The sequence below is a fragment of the Schistocerca gregaria genome, chromosome 1, assembly GCF_023897955.1.
Source record: "Schistocerca gregaria isolate iqSchGreg1 chromosome 1, iqSchGreg1.2, whole genome shotgun sequence".
Lineage (NCBI taxonomy): Eukaryota > Metazoa > Arthropoda > Insecta > Orthoptera > Acrididae > Schistocerca > Schistocerca gregaria.
The window spans coordinates 580,918,041-580,939,128 of record NC_064920.1 but is presented as its reverse complement, the minus strand read 5'-3'; the positions used below and the strand labels follow the sequence as shown (position 1 = coordinate 580,939,128).

The window sequence follows — 21,088 nt, the reverse complement described above, 5'->3', positions numbered from 1 at the left end:
TGTACTTTAATCTTAAATTTCTGTAAGACTAGTGTCAACAAATAACTGTTAATACATTATGTAGCCATTGGTCCATACACATTCACTTTCTTTCCTGGCAAGCGTAGCACTGCAAACACCCAAGGGCACGTACATTGACAATGCTGATTTCTGAGCTATTGAATGTGCCCCGACGCACTCTCCAATCTTTGATAATAAGATGCGTGCAAAACTTGTTGATGTGCGTCTCCCTTTTCCAATCTGGATATATGACTTCAGAAAGTTCTGAAAGTTTTCACTCCATAACCATGGAGTATATTTCTTTGTTCTGTTATTCATGGATGGTCCATCAGTCACCCGAGTTTTTCACAATTTTGCCATAAAATCTACACAAGCCAGAGAAAGGAAGTATTCACCAGACTTTTTGTTTGCTGGCTTCGGAAATATATTTATAGCATTTCATTTTCTGTGTACAATCCCATTCACTGTTGTTATGAATCCAGAATTACCTCTCCTTTAGCACATTTCAGACTTTTCTAACTGTTAGTGGTAGTACATGTTTCTAAAGCTTTGGTCAAAATACTGCTGTTCTCTTTCAATCTCTTAGCAACCATCAAAATATCGACGACACAGAAGATAATATTCTTCTGTACTTTCTCTCAGTAATATGTCAACATTTACCTAAAATTGTCACATGTTTTTTCAAGGAAAATTGAACACTTTGAATTTATAACTTTACCCCCATATATGATGGAAGTGTGTTGTTGGCATTTTTTGTTTAATGGTACTTAACTCTCTGCTCTCAAGCTAAATATTTCCTTTAGTCTCATTTTTCTGTAGCATTAATGTCCCTGAGTGTGTCTTCTTTGTATCTTGTTGAACCTTTTACTTCTGCATTTTGTGCACATCCTCCTCTTCATATTCTCATTCCATTCTTCCTTTGCTCTTGCAGGGCATCTTCAAAACCAGTTATTGCTGAATTAATTGTGTGCTTCCAGGTGTTCTGCTGAGTTGTTTCACTTTTATGCACAGTATTTCGATGATCAACCCAGCCGTGCAGCATGTTTCGCTGTTATTTATTGTCACTGCCCGAACTCCAATCAGACTGGGCTTTTGTTGGTCTTGCACCACTATTTATAGCCGAGTTTGAGTCTCGGCGACCACTATGCCATTTGGTACTCTTGTTTTTTCAGAGCCTACATTGGCATTCCGTTAACTGCAAATTCTCTTACATCCGCCAGAGCTGGAAAATGGTAATGGCTGGTGTGATTTTAATAATAGGAGCACCTGGTCAGAAGCTTTGTTTAAAATGAAACCTTAGTCCCTCTTCATTAAACTTTCTGACGTCTTTATTTCATTGGAATCATTAATTACACTGTCCCAGAAATTTGTCGTGTGGAACATGATACTGGTCTCCTCGTATTTCATTTCATGATGATATTCAATGCAGCACTCTGTGGCAACCAGGTTGCTTGGTTATTTCAGACAGTATGTTGCTTGCCCCTCTCTTCGATTGTTGTGGTAATGTGATCCAAGTAATGCATGCTACATTTGCATTCAAGTTTTTCTGATCCACGTGGCCACACCACAAACAAATGGCCATGTGCTGATAGAAACTTGTTGGTTTCAATTTGACTGATTCTAGTGCCTTTGAAGCAAAGTTATTCACATACAGATTCTCCACAACTATTGTCATGCCATGTGTTTATTCATAATATTTTATGTTGAACAGGAAATGGGTTGACATCAGAACAGGTCTCAAAAATTCTGTGAAATAATCATTAAAATTTTCTCCAAATAGTTCCAAGAAATCAGAAAGTGAAACTCTCGTGATGAGAGAGAAACCATAATGTACCTTAGGAAGACCATATAGTTGTGGTGGCACCGCTATTCTAAGACTCGTAGGATCAACATCTACCTATCTGTGTGCAGTGTCATTCAAAATATTGAAAATCTTATTGCAGTCCACAAACGACATTAGGACCATAGTGTTGTGCTTGTAGGCTGGCAGAATTAGGTTCCTTGTCCTCCCACAGAGTTCTCAGTGTTACTTGTTCTTGCTTCGAGAGATTGGACATCAGCATTAGCACCTACGTAAGTGCTCTACAGTTTTCATGACAAACCTCATCTGTTGCTTCTGGCAGGAAAGATGATGTGACATACTCGACATAGCTGATGTAATCTGCTATTTGTAACATTTTTGGAGTTGGCATGAAGTTTAGCTCTTCATCAAGGATCGTCCCTGCATCTACATCCAAATGTGTGTTAGTGAGCTCAATGCTGAGAAAACCTGAGAGATAATGTTGCTACATTGCTTATCAATCAATCCTTACTTAGTTAGTGTCACACTTGTATATAAATATGGGACAACTGCTACTACACGAAACTGTACTCCTTATACTAACATATCAAATACCTGCTTCTCCACTATACTAACTTGGACTCATTCATTTTTTGCACCGGCAACTTCAGAAGCTTTTGATCTTCGTCTTCCTCTTCCACTTTTTTTTAACTTCATATAATGATAAAGTACATACCTCTATACTGAAATCATCACTTACCATGACATTCTGGTTGTTTAGATTGCCTTGCACTGTTGACTGATAATTTCTGCTTATTCTTGTCCAGTAAGGACTTTCTCACTTGCTCTGTATTTCTGTTCCTCAAAATATTGAGTGTGACCCAAAATTTTACCAGTTCACATGCACATCGTACCCAAACTAATTATTCATGTCTCTCCTTCCCTTTTTCCCCACACCTCCTACCCCCCTTCTCCTTTTCTACCCTCCCCTCCCCTCTCCCACCCCACCCCACAGCACACCCATCTCCAATATGTCCATTACGCTCCCACTAGCAGCCAGTATATGTGGTTGCATCTTAAAATTTGAGGACAACAAACTGCACAAGTCATCAAGCAACAAGCTGCTGAGCAAAGAGTGGCCGTAATTTATATTTTATAAATATGTTTACCAGAAGAAAAATGCAATGCTTGTTGATCACTAGCATTGGGTAAACAGCAAAAACTGTTCCAGATAGGTATTCCAGGCTTTCTCTCGTCAAAAGCTAGAAACATAGATGATGTTAACACAAGTGTAGCAACTGGTGATGTCACTGTTACATGCCGAATATTGTCCCATTTACCTGTGTACTTCATTGGCTTTTTCTGCAGGTCAGAAACTGGTGTTTCTCCTGATTGTGCTGCTGTTGCTGCAGATTCAGCTGGTACTGCCATAGGTTCATGAACATTGCATCCTCAATGCACTGATAAACATGCAAGGGTTTCAATCCTTATCACAACAGTACTCCAAATCTCATACCTTACACTGCATATTTTCTTTGTCCATGGGAAACTCTTAAAATCAGTCACATTGTTTTTACTGGACAAACTGTGGCATTTGAAGCTCCTAGTATTAGGTTAACTCAGATAATAAAAAGTTACTTTTGTGCTAATTACATATATGTCCTAAATATTGCTACAGTTCCATCTTACATTTTTCAGCCAAATTTGTGGATTCAAAGCTTCGTGCTGGCAACAAAGAATCAACTGAAGAAGAGCTGGAAAGACTGTTGGATAAAATCATGGTGTTGTTTCGTTTCATTCATGGAAAAGATGTATTTGAAGCCTTTTATAAAAAGGTGAGTGTGTTTGTGTGATTCCTGGATTTAGCAAGATAATCCAGCTTTATATAATTTTTTTCCCTGTTAAAATCAATTATAGGCTTGCACCTCCAAGTAATAATGTTGAATAGAATAGAATAGCATTTATTTAGATGTTTAACATGTCTTCAGTTTTGTGAAATGACTGGAGGACAAAAACTTTAAAACAAAATGTTACTAGGTAACCTTTACATTGCAGTGAGACATTCTTTCATGTGGAGATAAATTGGCCTTTTCATCTAATTGAGAGTTTTTACTAGAAATTGCTTGCATGTTGGTTTATGGTTGTTCTCATCAGGCCACGTTATTCCAATGTTGTCGGAAACCACAGAGATAAATTTAATCCAAAGACACATTTCAGAAATCTGAGGTCTCTCAGCTATAGAAAAAAGTATCATTGTTTTTAAGTATGAAACTTGTAAGTCAACAGGTATTCCCACACCCATTACAGTCTAGAAGAAAACTGAGGAGTTTGACGACTTAAACCTTCACAGAGAATTGTCACAATTTTCTTCAGGACCAATGAGAGTTTTGAAGTGTGTTACACTGAAAAATTGACATTTACTGTTAGATGGTACCCGTATAACCACTCATTTGTTGGGACTGTCAAAAATGTCTACCAAGTTTGAAAGGTAAATTTGCAGTTGTTCCTCCACCACTGTGTTCTCGTGCATCTCTCAAGTAGTCCAACAATGAAAACAATCAATTATTGATAAAATTATTTAATTGGATGGATAAAACAATCTACTCACCAAGCGGTGGCAAAACACACACATAAGACTGTTGTGATAGGCAAGCTTTCGGAGCCAGTGGCTTTTTCTTCAGGCAGAAGGGTTGAAGGGGAGGGAAGAAGGGTGGAGGAAAAGGACTGGAGAGATCTAGGAAAAGGGGTAGATTTTGAGAAAGTCACCCAGAATTGCGGGTCAGTGGAGACTTACCTTACAGGATGAGAAGGAACGACTGTACGGCAAGTCTCCCATGACCCACAGTTCTCAAGTAATTCAGCTTGAATTATGTACCAGATACCCCTTTCTCCGACTGCACACCATATGATTATGTGCAGTTGGCATACATGAGGTGTAGTTTTCTAAAACAGGTTAGATAAATGCACTTGATGATGAATTCAGAGACCCCCTGAGGAAATATGGAATAATTGGTTCATTATGCATGGTAGAAGAATGTTAAAATATTTTATAGAATGTGTCTAGTTACCTTCACAGTGAAACAATACATATTTTTTTCTTCAGTAATATTACATGACAAATAGCTTTATATTACAGTTATGATATATGGTATAAATAAAGATGTTTTGCTCTGCAGGATTTAGCTAAACGATTACTAGTTGGGAAGTCAGCTAGTGTGGATGCGGAGAAGAGCATGCTTTCTAAACTGAAACAGGAATGCGGTGGTGGTTTTACTTCTAAACTGGAAGGCATGTTCAAAGACATGGAGCTCAGTAAGGATATCAATGTTGCTTTCAAGCAGGTATGCTTCTTTGGAAGGTTTGTCTTCTTGAATTACTCTCTCACATTAATGATGTGCTATTATTTGCTTGATATAAAGCAATCAAAAATTTTCTGCACACCAGTGCATGACATCTCAATTTATATTGGCATCATTAAACTTGTAAGTTTCATCTCAGTGAACAAAAGAGGAGATAAATTTTGTTAAGTATAATTATTAAATACCTCAGTTTATTGTATAGCATATAGTGAATATATGGTGGGGGATGACTGTTCGGCACTCAAAAGCCAACACTTGACAAATTATGTTCTGTAATATGTGGGATTTTTTATTAGAATTGTAAGAATTTCATTTACATTGTTTACTGAATGCTATACTAAGACAGTACTATTGAGCAAACATTTAGAATGCCAGCGTCCTGTACAGAGAATCTTTAATAGGTATCAATACTAAATTCATAATAAATTAACTACTCAGGCTGTACCTAGGATATGGGAAGATATACCCCTGCACAGAGCACCAGTTAGCAGCAGAAGCCCAAAATATGATTTTCGATAATGGGAGGTGGGGGTTGCAGTTTGACTATTCTCTGAGGAGAGGGAGCAGGCTCACTTTGAGGCCATTCAGAACATAGCCTTGGCGGCTGTAGCTAATCTGAAAATTAGGGGTTGGTTACTCAACCACCATTCATCAGAGAGTTTTAATATATTGTGTATTGTAAACAATTATGGATCATTATGTACACGTATTATGGACAAAGTCTAGATACAAATATACAAGGTCTGTTAGAAAAGTATCCCACCTTTGGTGGTCGGGAGGGGGGGGAGTTGCTTACCTGGAGTTCTGACACCTGATCATCCTCATAGAAGTTCCCTCTGGACTCCATACACTTTTCCCAGCAGTGCTGCCATTGTTGGAAGCATGCCAAAAAAGCCTCTATTGGAATGGAGTTTAGCACAGCTGTCATTGCTACCGTGATGTCTCCTCTTGTCTGAATTAATGTTCCTTTCAATGGCATCTTGTGTTTTGTGAACAGCCAGAAGTCACAGGCGGCCAAATCAGAAGAGTAAGAAACCTGTAGAAGCACATGAATCTGGTCTTGTAATACTCTTTGGTGATTGTTTGATCCTGTGGTGCATACTCATTGTGTACCACACCACAGGAGTCAGAGAAAGCAGTCAGCATCACTCTGATATCATTGCGTGCTTAGGAGGCTCTCTTTGGTCTTGGTGACGAGGAATGATCATGGTGTTAACAAAGTCAGGATCACTGTTTGTGGAGACCAGCATGTCCTGTGAGACTTTAACACGAAGTTGCTTTTGCTCCGCCGTCAGCAGCTTTGGCAAGAATTTCACTGACAATCTCTTCATAGCCAAATATTCGGCAGCAGTGGAATGTGCCAATACCCATCTCTTCCACAACTTCTCTTAGAGTCACATGACAGTCCCACGCCACCACAATGTTCATTTTGGCAGTGACCCAGTCATTTCGGGACATTTGTGGCTGACTGGAGTGTGGCTCGCTCTCCACCAATGTAAAGTCGTCTTCAAACCAGTTGTACCACTCCGTAATCTGTGTAATTCTCATAGCACTGTCACCAAAAGCCATCTTAATTTTCGGAATGGTTTCCACCCGGCTGTTGCCCAGTTTCTAGAAAAAATTTATGCAGTATCGCTGCTCTGGGCGTTCTTTCCTTTCCCTTGCAGTGAAAAACACCGACGCAAGCACAACATACCACCTCACTCAACCTCTGCTTCCTAGCAACTGATGCTATTGACAGGCAGGTAAAAATTCACTTATATGCAGGAAGGTTCAAGATCAGCACATGCAAGCACACCACATTCAAGTCTATCGCAAATAAATAAGGTCAGCTACTTTTCTAACAGATCTTGTAGTGTTTAAAAAATAGATCTGTAATGATGTGCATATCATTTTCAGCATATGGGGAATTTACGTTATCCTCAACTAGCCAATATTGATTTGACTGTGAATATTCTGACTATGGGTTATTGGCCAACATACCCCGTGTTGGATGTTAACTTGCCGGTAGAGATGATACAATATCAGAATATTTTTAACAAATTTTATCTCGGTAAGCACAGTGGGCGCAAGCTACAGTGGCAGCCTACTTTAGGACACTGCGTTCTGAAAGCTTCATTCACACAGGTTTGTATATTTATCTTCAGCACTTTAATTGTCCCAGAACAATGTATGAGCTTGTTCTCTTATAAATACTTTTTTTTTCCAGGGCAAGAAAGAACTGATGGTATCACTTTTCCAAGCCTTAGTCTTACTTCTCTTCAATGAATCAGATGAGCTTTCATTTGATGAGCTGAAAGTGGCAACTGGTATCGAGGTGAGATGTTCCATCTAAATTTTTAAACTCTACTATGAAAAAAATCATATTTGTATTCTACATTACACACTACTGTACACCGTGAGAAAAAATGTCCTTGGAACAAAAGTCCTTTACATTAACAGAAGTAATATTGCTTGAAAGTTTGTATATTCTGAGCACAGTTTGTAGATATAGGCTATGAGTATGGAGCTGTCCAAAAGAATAAGTCATGGTCTGCAAATACAAACACAGATACTTTATAGAAGAATGGAGAAACTGGTTGAAGCCAAGCCCAGGGAAGATAAGTGTAGATTCCAGAGAAATGTAGGAACCCAAGAGACAGTACTGACCCTATGACTTATCTTAGATTATAGGTTAAGGAAAAGCAATTGTGGAAGGCTTAAACTAGAGGCTCAGACGATTCTGCGGAGATCTGGGGTGCAAATTTCTCGACCTCCGCTATCGGGTGGAGAAATGTAGGGTCCCCCTGAATAGGTCAGGCGTGCACTACACGCCAGAAGCGGCTACAAGGGTGGCGGAGTACGTGTGGAGTGCACATGGGGTTTTTTAGGTTAGAGAATTCACTCCCTAAGCCCGACAAGACGCCTCCTGAGATGCGGCAAGGTAGGAGTAGGCAAAATGCAACAGGGAATAATAATAGTAATGTGCTAATAGTAAACTGCAGGAGTGTCTATAGAAAGGTTCCAGAACTGCTCTCATTAATAAACGGTCACAATGCCCATATAGTACTAGGGACAGAAAGTTGGATGAAACCAGACGTAAACAGTAATGAAATCCTAAACTCAGATGGGAATGTATACCGCAGAGACAGGCTGGACAGTGAAGGGGGAGGCATGTTTATAGCGACAAGAAGTGCAATATTATCGAAGGAAATTGACGGAGATCCGAAATATGAAATGATTTGGGTGAAGGTCACGGTTAAAGTAGGCACAGACATGATAATTGGATGTCTCTAAAGGCCCCCGGGCTCAGGAGCTGTTGTGGCTGAGCACCTGAAGGATAATTTGGAAAATATTTCGAGTAGATTTCCTCACCATGTCATAGTTCTGGGTGGAGATTTTAATTTGCTTGATATAGACTGGGAGACTCAAATGTTAATAACGGGTGGCAGGGACAAAGAATCCAGTGAAATTTTATTAAGTGCTTTATCTGAAAACTACCTTGAGCAGTTCAACAGAGAACCAACTCGTGGCTATAACATATTAGACCTCCTGGTGACAAACAGACCCGAACTATTTGAAACAGTTAACGCAGAACAGGGAATCGGCAATCATAAAGTGGTTACTGCATCGATTATTTCAGCCGTAAATAGAAATATTAAAAAAGGTAGGAAGATTTTTCTGTTTAGCAAATGTGACAAAAAGCAGATTACAGAGTACTTGACGGCTCAACACAAAAGTTTTGTCTCAAGTACAGATAGTGTTGAGTATCAATGCTCAAAGCTAGAAACCATCGTACAATATGCGTTAGATGAGTATGTGCCAAGCAAGACCGTAAGAGATGGAAAAGAGCCACCGTGGTACAACAACCGAGTTAGAAAACTGCTGCGGAAGCAAAGGGAGCTTCACAGCAAACATAAACATAGCCAAAGCCTTGCAGACAAAAAAAAATTACGCGTAGCGAAATGTAGTGTGAGGAGGGCTATGCGAGAGGCGTTCAATGTACTGACTTGGCAGAAAATCCTAAGAAATTTTGGTCTTATGTCAAAGTGGTAGGTGGATCAAAACAAAATGTCCAGACACTCTGTGACCAAAATGGTAGTGAAACAGAGGATGACAGACTAAAGGCCGAAATACTAAATGTCTTTTTTCAAAGCTGTTTCACAGAGGAAGACTACACTGTAGTTCCTTCTCTAGATTGTCGCACAGATGACAAAATGGTAGATATCGAAGTAGACGACAGAGGGATAGAGAAACAATTAAAATCGCTCAAAAGAGGAAAGGCCGTTGGACCTGATGGGATACCAGTTTGATTTTACACAGAGTACGCGAAGGAACTTGCCCCCATTCTTGCAGCGGTGTACCATAGGTCTCTAGAAGAGCATAGCATTCCAAAGAATTGGAAAAGGGCACAGGTCATCCCCGTTTTCAAGAAGGGACATCGAACAGATGTGCAGAACTATAGACCTATATCTCTAACGTCTATCAGTTGTAGAATTTTGGAACACGTATTGTGTTAGAGTAATGACTTTTCTGGAGACTAGAAATCTGCTCTGTAGGAATCAGCTCAGCATAGGTTTCGAAAAAGACGATCGTGTGAAACACAGCTCGCGCTATTCGTCCACGAGACTCAGAGGGCCATAGACACGGGTTTACAGGTAGGTGCCGTGTTTCTTGACTTCCGCAAGGCGTTCGATACAGTTCCCCACAGTCGTTTAATAAACAAAGTAAGAGCATATGGACTATCAGACCAATTGTGTGATTGGATTGAGGAGTTCCTAGATAACAGAACGCAGCATGTCATTCTCAATGGAGAGAAGTCTTCCGAAGTAAGAGTGATTTCAGGTGTGCCGCAGGGGAGTGTCATAGGACCGTTGCTATTCACAATATACATAAATGACCTGGTGGATGACATCAGTAGTTCACTGAGGCTTTTTGCAGATGATGCTGTGGTGTATCGAGAGGTTGTAACAATGGAAAATTATACTGAAATGCAGGAGGAACTGCAGCGAATTGACGCATGGTGCAGGGAATGGCAATTGAATCTCAATGTAGACATGTGTAATGTGCTGCGAATACATAGAAAGATAGATCCCTTATCATTTAGCTACGAAATAGCAGGTCAGCAACTGGAAGCAGTTAATTCCATAAATTATCTGGGAGTACGCATTAGGAGTGATTTAAAATGAAATGATCATATAAAGTTGGTTGTCAGTAAAGCAGATGCCAGACTGAGATTCATTGGAAGAAACCTAAGGAAATGCAATCCGAAAACAAAGGAGGTAGGTTACGGTACGCTTGTTCGCCCACTGCTTGAATACTGCTCAGCAGTGTGAGATCCGTACTAGATAGGGTTGATAGAAGAGATAGAGAAGATCCAACGGAGAGCAGCGCGCTTCGTTACAGGATCATTTAGTAACTGCGAAAGCGTTACGGAGATGATAGATAAACTGCAGTAGAAGACTCTGCAGGAGAGATGCTCAGTAGCTCGGTATGGGCTTTTGTTAAAGTTTCGAGAACATATCTTCACCAAAGAGTCAAGCAGTATATTGCTCCCTCCTATGTATATCTTGTGAAGAGACCATGAGGATAAAATCAGAGAGATTAGAGCCCACACGGAAGCATACCGACAATCCTTCTTTCCACGAACAATACGAGACTGGAATAGAAGGGAGAACCGATAGAGGTACTCAGGGTACCCTCTGCCACACACCGTCAGGTGGCTTGCGGAGCATGGATGTAGATGTAGATGTTTGTTTATAGCTTTTGTAAACTTAAAGAAAGTTTTAGACAATGTTGACTCGAATATTCTCTTTGAAATTCTGAAATGGGTAAAATACAGGGAGTGAAAGGATATTTACAACACCCAGACAGCAGTTGTACAAGTTAAGGAGCACGAAAGGGAAGCAGTGGTTGAGAGGGGACTGTAACTGAGCAACCAGTAAAGGAAACAAAATTAAAATTTGGAGCAGGGATTAACCCTTTCACAGCTGCGGGCATACGTATATGCCCAGTAGGTTGAGTGCTAGACAGCTACAGTGTACATGTATGCCCAGCATGTATAATGGCCAGATGGCCAAGGGCATTCATTTAAACTTGGTATGCAGGAAGGCCTAACGGTTGAGCACGGAGGCAGGTAAACATGCACAATAGGACGACGACTTGCTGACGTACACATTTCAACATTCCTGCCAATGCCATTGTTACCTGCTCTTCTTTGTAATGCCGGAAAGTGCTACAGCTTTCATCTGCTCCTGGTTCATTTCTGCTTATGAGTCAATTGAATAGACACAATTTGATTTCCTAAAGTACACAAGACAAAAAATAGAAACATATATAATCTGCAGGCCATGAATTATTCTACGGAACTGACATATGACTCTTTCAAAAAGCGAAAAATGTAGCAGAATAATTATATTTTCTCAGTAACTCTCGACAGCCAAGTAAATGTAAACTGACTTTTTAATCTCGTAGTATGCATGATACAAACATAAGAGTACATAATTTGAAAGGGCCTGAATAACCCTACAAAACTACAGTATCGGAAGTTTCAAATAAGTTTCTCAGCAAATGTCTGAGCTGAACAGAAAATTGCACAAATGGTCAAGTAACAGTAATTTGAATTCCTGATGTACATGATATAATTATTTATAATGTGAAAGGGCATGAATTGTCCTACAGAACTGATGTATCAGAGCTTTCAAAAGATGAACAGTGTGTCAAAACAGTTGCAGTATCTCAGCAACTATCATGGCTGCATGGAACAGAAAACAGCACACATAAGTAACTCTAAATTGACTTCCTAATCTAAAGTGCATTTGACACAAACAAATAAAATGTGAAAGCGGATGAATTATCCTACAGAATCACTCCTCAAATGACACAGAAGGCAAGCATTGCAGAAAAATATGTGCAGTTTCTCAGCAACTCGCTGCCATGTGGAACAGCAAACTATCTGAATTTTGGGTATCTTTGCTAGTAATTATTCATTTTAAAACTTTATAGATATAAAGTTATTGGTCCAATATTAATGAGTTTTTATAGGTTATCAGCACTTATGTTTCTAGTGTAAATCTCACAGTACAGAATTGTTGAATCACAAGTAAAAAGCGTTCTTACTGTTTCTCCAAACTAACTTTTTCTCAGACTAGGATAAACTTCTAACAGAAAGATCAGTTTGATTTAAAGTTCTCTTTCGTGGTTATAAAATATAGCAATCACTGTGACTTTACAGTGTGATACCATTTTTATGAAGAATGTTATCGAAGAGTGGTTCTATGCGCACTGAAAGAGCGATTAGCCGACAGTGGCTGAAACCTGCAACAATCATAGGGCTGAGTCAGAGGTCCGCTGGCAAGGCGCACAGTACATCGCCTCTCTCAGCTGGTAGGACAGGCTGGATGCAATGCAAAATGCAGTGCAAAAGGATTAAAGTTCAGGGAGGAGAAATAAAAACTTCAGATTTGTTGATGACATTTTTATTCTGTTGGAGACAGCAAAGGACATGGAAGAGAACAGTTGAACAGAATGGACAGTGTCTTGAAAGGAGGATATAAGATGAACATCAACAAAAGCAAAACAAGGATAATGAAATTAGTTGAATTAAATCAGATTATGCTGGGAGAATTTGATTAGAAAGCAAAACACTTAAAGTAGTAGAAGAGTTTTGCTATTTGGGCAGCAAAATAACTGATGGTGGCTGAAATAAGGAGCATATAAAATGTAGACTGGAAGTGACCAGAAAAGTATTTCTGAAGAATAAAAATGTGTTAACATCAAACATAGATTTAAGTGTCAGGAAGACTTTTCTGAAAGTATTTGTATGGAGTGTAGCCATGCATGGAAGCAAAACATGGATGATGACCAGTTCAGACAAGAAGTTTTTAAACAGGTAGTAGACTTAGGGCTGTGGCTTGTAATGCTAGTTAACTCTTAGCAGCAGAGGTTGGGGTTATGGCTCCTGTGGAGTACAGCTCTTTATGGGCTGCAAGATAACTAAATGCTGGGTGTAAGGAAGCTGTTTCGACATCCACCTGATTTTCATATTCTGCTCCTTACAAAGAAGGGGAACTAACAGAGTGGCTGAACTTCGAAGATTTTGTTGGAAATTCAAAGGATGAGATCACTAGTTGTTGTGAATCTTTTGTATATAGTTTTTAATCAGTATGGTTTTGAAAAAGAAGTGGTACTAAAGGGACACATTCAGCAGTCCAACACATCTGCAGTTTCCGATAATGCCCATAATCTGTCTGTATGGTTAGTTGTTACCTGTGTTATATGTTTTTCTTCAAGAAATGATTGAAAGTTTCAGGCATATACGGAAAGAGCAATGTTCTGAACAGATGACCTTGTGGTAGATTCATCAGAGTCTGGGAGACGGAAACATTACATTTTTTGTGTATCAGACTTTTCTTTCACTTGGTGTAACAAATTCCTTCTCTGTGTAGACTCTTCATTAGATCAAAAAGATTCTGTATCATTATCAATCCCAAAGAAAATTTTTATGGGCAACTCATTGCAGTTTCCTATCTTCCATTGTGACCATATTCTCAATTTGCAAACACTAGTATGTGTTCGTGATGGACAAATAATTGTGTTTGAAATATTACACATTTTTATAGTAGTTACACGGAATAAAATTAATTTTGACATGTCGGTAACCTTGTATTTATTTATATGTTCTCCTTAAAAAAGTGGTTAGACACTGGACTCACATTCGGGAGGACGACGGTTCAATCCTGCGTCCGGCCATCCTGGTTTAGGTTTTCCGTGATTTCCCTAAACCGCTCCAGGCAAATGCCGGGATGTTTCCTTTCAAAGGGCACGGCCAACTTCCTTCCCCGTCCTTCCCTAATCCGATGAGACCAATGACCTCGCTGTCTGGTCTCCTTCCCCAAAACAACCAACCAACCAACCCCTTACAAATTGAGAAGGAACACTACGAATAAAAGATAAGTTTTTCTCTTTATGGGTATGTAATTAGTTTTAATAGCTGTTATTAGTCAGTGATTCTACACTCACCTCATAAGCCATTGGAAGCAATGCTAAGAGTGTAGTGCAATGTGAGATTTCAGGGCAATGTGAGATTTCAGGGCTGTGTGCCAGATAGTTTCAGCTGCAGAAACCATGCGAAAAATGTTTTGAGTAACTTCCAGGTCATGTGACAGCTAAAATTTTGCATAGAGACATTTTTGCAGTTTTGTAACAGTGGAAAAAATACAGCATATTTCAGCGTGATGGTTCCGTTGTGAGTCTTAAAAAAGAATAGGAATATACCCGAGGAAAATGGAAGCCCTCTCTACAAACAAATACTAAGCACTGATACCATACAGCAGTGTTGAACAGTGACAGGGTCTTTGTTTTGGTATAATGTTACTTTGGTGTTGGCCATAGTGGAAGTGATTCTGTGGTAGCAGCATGTTTTTTACAATCAAAGATGGAACAAAATGCTTCTAAATGGCAGTTTAAAACTAAAGAACATGACCATTTGCAGAATTGACATTATGCTCCCAGCCAGTACTTTCAGTGTGCCATACTTGTATCTATTTTTTGATGTTTCAGCTATTTGAGGTAGTGGATAGGCCTCCATTGTTGTGATGTACATAGAATTCATTTGCTGTCAGCCTATAGAAGTGGAACGTAAAAATTTCCATGATTGTTTTGTCAATTTCAAAGTGGGGACTCTCTCTTCACTATAGTCTTTTACTGGTTTGTCAAATTTTCTTCACGATGGAAGTTGGTCTGTGTCTCCAACAGCGTCCACTTTTAAGGATTTGGGTTTCATGTCTTGTACAGTTGAATAGATGTGCTAGCATATTCATTGTACTCTTGGAAATAGACGAGCAGCCATCTTTAATGTCTTACACGGGAGGGAAAGTTTTGCAATTCAGGTACACCATACTATCTAAACTGGGAATAAGACATTCAACATTTGAAGTAAGGTGAGTGTGGTGTCTTGTCCTACCACAACAAAACAACAATTCATTGGTTTGGGTCATTGAAGGAGACGGTATCTACGTAACGTTTGTAATGCAGTCCTCACTAAATTGTTTGAGAGAAGGAACTGTTGTAGACAACTGAAAGATATATGTAAAAGTAAGTGTTCTGGCAGGTAGAAATTTTTATTATTCTTCAAATCTTTGATTGACCTTTTTATTTTCCTCACAATATTTTCTGTCTTAGACTAACTTTGAGTATATCTGGAACAACTCATACTGACTAGCTGCAGATAATGTGAAACAAATGTATTTCTCTCAGACTAATGTTCCTTCAGTTGACCTCAAACAATGGAAAGAAAGTCCAGGTTTTTATTAATTTCACATGAGGTTACTAACAAATGTCACTCTTACATTATTTCAGTGTTATGGTTTAGCATCAAGGCTCTGTTCTGTATGCTATAATTCAGAGTAACTTTTATTTTCTTAATTATACATAGCTGTCTCTCTGTTTACTGAATATGGATAGTGATAAAATTAAAATTAGTTTAAACATCACATTTATCCGTAAAATAAATGCAGTAGTGAATTAAAGTGTCCCGACTTCAATTTGTTTGTTCAGGATATTGAGCTGCGTCGGACGTTGCAGTCCCTGGCATGTGGTAAAGCGCGAGTACTGCAGAAACAACCAAGAGGACGAGATGTGGAAGACACTGATAAGTTCCAGTTCAACAAGGATTTCTCCAACAAACTTTTCCGAATAAAAATCAATCAGATTCAGATGAAGGAAACTGTAAGTGAATCAGATTGTATTCATTAAATCGTTATATGTAGACCGATTATAACTATGTGTATACAAATCTTGATGATAATGTTTGTAGTGTGGGAGGGGCCTTAAAGAGGAACCACAGAAGAAAGTGTAGTAGCTTGATTAATTTTTTACAGTATTACTACTTCAACTATTAAAGTTCTTATCTCGCCAACATAATGCGACACCATCACTGAGAGATACGCACTCTTGAATTTGAAGCAGTTGGATATAGTACACCCAAGTTTTATCTGTTACACCCTTTGTTTCTTCTAATATTCATTATTAATGTTTTATTTGCCTTGTCACAATATGCAAATTTGTTTTCAGATGAGCCAGTATAGGAAAAAATGGTAAAAGTGCAGTGCTCATTGTCAAATATTTGAAAGTATCGAATAATGGGTTGTGATTAAAATCTTAACACAGTTGGTACACTTCTCATAGAACATCAGAACCTATTGAACTTACTGCAGTAATCTATTCAAAAATTAAGTGTAAGACAGATATTGTGGTTAGTTAGGAACAAGGGGAACCCTAATTGGCAGCCCAGAACTGAGGCAGCACCATCACGAGTGTGTTGGGATATTCATTTGAGCCAGGGTAACTTCTAAAAAATACCACAAAGTCCAGTGACATGTTGAATAAGTGATACTATCAAAGTGCTGTCCCATACTGCCTTGTATAGACAGTTACCTGCTCACATGTGAGGAGAAGGAACTTAAAGAATAAACAAGTGATAGGTAAGGCTCCCAGCCTGTTGACAGCAACTGATACAGGAGATTAAAACTCTTGAACACAAATATATGCCCTCCATGATGATACCAATTTTATACTAGGACCTATGAGTTTAGAATGTAATGTAGGATACCAACACAAGTAATGTGATGGACAGCCATCTAGGCTGTAGTCAGAAACCTAAAGCGTAAGAAACTTTCACCAATCAGAGCTTTTCTGATATAGCATGATATATAAAAAAATCTACTCTCTAGTGACAACAGGACACACAAAGTTAAGAAAATGTGCAAGCTTCCAGAGCCAGTGGCTCCTTCTTCTGAGAGAGGGGTTGAAGCGGAAGGAAGAGAGATGAAGGAAAAGGCCTGATGAGGTTTAGGAAATGGGGCAAATTATGGAAAATACCTCTCCAGTCCTTTTCCTTCATCTCTCTTCCTTCCTCTACTGCCTGGAGGAGGAAGAATTGGCTCTGGAAGCTTGCACATTTCCATAACTTACGAGGATCATGCAATAAGTATTGCCCCTTAAAAAAAAAACATTAATATGTGATTCTGCAGTTGATGGGAGTACAGTTGGGTGATAGGTAAAGAAAGTTACAGCCCCAGGAAATGCAGAGACAGAGCTCCATGATCAGCCACACTCGGGATGTCCTGTCACAGCCACTGCTCCAGACATGCTGAGTCGTGCGGATGCCATTATTCATGCCGACCAGCACATCACAACCCAACAATTGGCTCTACAGTTGTCAGTCAGCATTGGAAGTGTGTGTGCAATGACAAAGACTTTCGGATATTCAAAGTGGTGCTCACGATGGGTTTCATGAATGCTCACAGTAGACCACAAGATTCAAACAAAGGCCTTTTCATCTGAATTGTTGGAACATTTTGAGACCGATGGAGACTCCTTTCTGTCACGGATCATTACAGGGGATGAAAACTGGGTGCACCACTTTGCGCTGGAAACAAAAAGGCAGTCCATGGAGTGGCATCGTCCTCTTTTACTACAGAAGAAGAAATTCAAGACAACCCCTTCTGCCAAAAAAGTCGTGGTGCCAGGCTCCTGGGATTGTGATGGTGTCATTCTCATTGATGTGATGCCATGAGAGTCAACCATCAATTCAGAGGCATACATGAAGACTCTAAATAAATCCAAGAGCCATTTCCAACGTGTTCGATTGGATAAGAATTGAGCAGAAATCTTGCTCCAACATGATAATGCACGCCCACACACAAGTCTGAAAACCCGGGAACACATTGCCAAATTGGGTTGGACATCATTGCCTCATCCACTCTACTGCCCAGACCTGGTACCCTCAGACATCCATCTCTTTGGGCCGCTTAAAGATTCTCTATGGGGAACACACTTTGAAGAGACTGTCAGTCATGCAGTGAAAACATTGCTACGCCTACATGATGAGCTTTTACCAGCAGGGAATACATGCCCTTCCACAACATTGACATATCACCATAGAACATGATGGGGACTGCATAGAAAAATAAGACATGGACAATACATTTGATGTATATTGTCACCAAATTCTGACACTCTAACAATAAATATCCTCATATACACTCCTGGCAATTGAAATAAGAACACCATGAATTCATTGTCCCAGGAAGGGGAAACTTTATTGACACATTCCTGGGGTCAGATACATCACATGATCACACTGACAGAACCACAGGCACATAGACACAGGCAACAGAGCATGCACAATGTCGGCACTAGTACAGTGTATATCCACCTTTCGCAGCAATGCAGGCTGCTATTCTCCCATGGAGACGATCGTAGAGATGCTGGATGTAGTCCTGTGGAACGGCTTGCCATGCCATTTCCACCTGGCGCCTCAGTTGGACCAGCGTTCGTGCTGGACGTGCAGACCGCGTGAGATGACGCTTCATCCAGTCCCAAACATGCTCAATGGGGGACAGATCCGGAGATCTTGCTGGCCAGGGTAGTTGACTTACACCTTCTAGAGCACGTTGGGTGGCACGGGATACATGCGGACATGCATTGTCCTGTTGGAACAGCAAGTTCCCTTGCCGGTCTAGGAATGGTAGAACGATGGGTTCGATGACGGTTTGGATGTACTGTGCACTATTCAGTGTCCCCTCGACGATCACCAGTGGAGTACGGCCAGTGTAGGAGATCGCTCCCCACACCATGATGCCGGGTGTTGGCCCTGTGTGCCTTGGTCGTATGTGGTCCTGATTGTGGCGCTCACCTGCACAGTGCCAAACACGCATACGACCATCATTGGTACCAAGCAGAAGAGACTCTCATCGCTGAAGACGACACGTCTCCATTCGTCCCTCCATTCACGCCTGTCGCGACACCACTGGAGGCGGGCTGCACGATGTTGGGGCGTGAGCGGAAGACGGCCTAACGGTGTGCGGGACCGTAGCCCAGCTTCATGGAGACGGTTGCGAATGGTCCTCGCCGATACCCCAGGAGCAACAGTGTCCCTAATTTGCTGGGAAGTGGCGGTGTGGTCCCCTACGGCACTGCGTAGGATCCTACGGTCTTGGCGTGCATCCGTGCGTCGCTGCGGTCCGGTCCCAGGTCGACGGACACGTGCACCTTCCGCCGACCACTGGCGACAACATCGATGTACTGTGGAGACCTCACGCCCCACGTGTTGAGCAATTCAGCGGTACGTCCACCCGGCCTCCCGCATGCCCACTATACGCCCTCGCTCAAAGTCCGTCAACTGCACATACGGTTCACGTCCACGCTGTCGCGGCATGCTACCAGTGTTAAAGACTGCGATGGAGCTCCGTATGCCACGGCAAACTGGCTGACACTGACGGCGGCGGTGCACAAATGCTGCGCAGCTAGCGCCATTCAACGGCCAACACCGCGGTTCCTGGTGTGTCCGCTGTGCCGTGAGTGTGATCATTGCTTATACAGCCCTCTCGCAGTGTCCGGAGCAAGTATGGTGGGTCTGACACACCGGTGTCAATGTGTTCTTTTTTCCATTTCCAGGAGTGTAGATGTGTTTTTTTCCCCACACCACTTGATGAGTAGAGTTTTTTTCATCTATCCAGTTGTGTTGTATTTTCATGAATTGAATATCTTTGTTGATAGCTCAGAGCATTAGTGAGTTTGACAAGAGAAGTTGATAAATATGTGCTAAATCTTTAGTTGTGTGCACTGTGTACCACGTGATGCTCCAGTCAGTAGCATCACTCTGCCACATCCTCCCATAGCGAGCACTTTGGGTTGCATGTACAACATATAGCATTGATTTTCACATTAGTTTAGGTACGCTGAGGTTGCTTAACCACTGTAGCATTTATTATGGGGGCATAAAGTAAACACAAGAAGTATTATGTTAAGAAGGGTCATTTACAGTTTTCCGAGCATATAAATTCTACATGAGAGAGTCGGAAGCAGAAACCCAGTGTAGCAGTCGCCCTAGTGTTGCCATTTATCGGGGTAGGCAATGGCGCTGAACTGTGGGGTATGAGACAGGGCACATGCCATCTGTCTCTGCACAGAATGCATCACATAACCACCTTCTTACATGCACACTACTATAGTGATAAGATGATCTCAAATGGATTTAGTAGAAATAGAAAACTCAGTTTTGTTTCATGGATCATCATCAGAAAATCGCATGTGGGAAGTAAATATTGGATTTTAGATCTATAAATACTAGAATACCTTTTTTTTTTAAACTGGGTAAACAAAAATTTTTATGTTTCTACTCAAGAAAGCAACGGCATTATTAAAGACACTTTTTATTACAAGGTAATAATAATAATAATAATAATAATAATAATAATAATAATAATGGGAGATGTGTGTGTGTGTGTGCAAAAATTGGTGGTGAGAACCTATTTTTGTAGGTACAGTCAGAAAAGAAGGAAAGATGAAACTAATGAGAGTGGTATAAGTTAAATTTATTTTGGCACCTCAAAAAGCATGTTATCATTGGTACAGTATATTTGTGATAGGATAATATTCTGCAAATAAACATGAATCTCTTCAGATGGGAGAACAATTAATCAGATTGATCACATTGCCATTGAATAACAAAACAAAAACTGGTTACAAAATGTAAAGTCAGCATCAGAAACAGGTGTGGAATGTAGCTCTGATTTTCTAGTCACCACCTATTTGAGTGTTCAGTGGGAACTGAAGGTGGTTCAGAAGTTACGAATTTAACTGTGATAAGTTATTGTACAAGAAGATATAAGGCACATTTAGAATAAATTAGGCAAATCATTTTGATACCTAAATTAGCTACAGTACAAATTATGAAAACCTAAAAATATCTGGAAAGTTGCTATTCACCAAATGGTGGCTTTTGGCCAGAAAGGCAATTGTCAAAATTATACGACACACACACACACACACACACACACATGACTGCAGTCTCAGGCAACTGAGGCCACACTGCGAGCAGCATCGTACACTGGTGCTGCTACTCCCAATGTGGCCTCAGTTGCATGAGACTGCAGTCGAGTGTATGTGTTGTGTTTGTGTAATG

The 21,088-nt window shown here is 40.3% G+C and overlaps 1 protein-coding gene across 1 annotated transcript in view; it reads left to right on the top strand.

Annotated features, from left to right (window-relative positions):
* LOC126357108 (cullin-4A) overlaps positions 1-21,088 on the top strand; it is a 96,224-nt gene that overhangs the window by 57,655 nt on the left and 17,481 nt on the right. Inside the window, exons 8-12 of the mRNA XM_050007425.1 lie at positions 3,479-3,615; positions 4,957-5,121; positions 7,039-7,266; positions 7,349-7,456; positions 15,676-15,846. Coding sequence (XP_049863382.1) covers positions 3,479-3,615; positions 4,957-5,121; positions 7,039-7,266; positions 7,349-7,456; positions 15,676-15,846 — 809 coding nt within the window. The remainder of the gene's footprint in view (positions 1-3,478; positions 3,616-4,956; positions 5,122-7,038; positions 7,267-7,348; positions 7,457-15,675; positions 15,847-21,088) is intronic.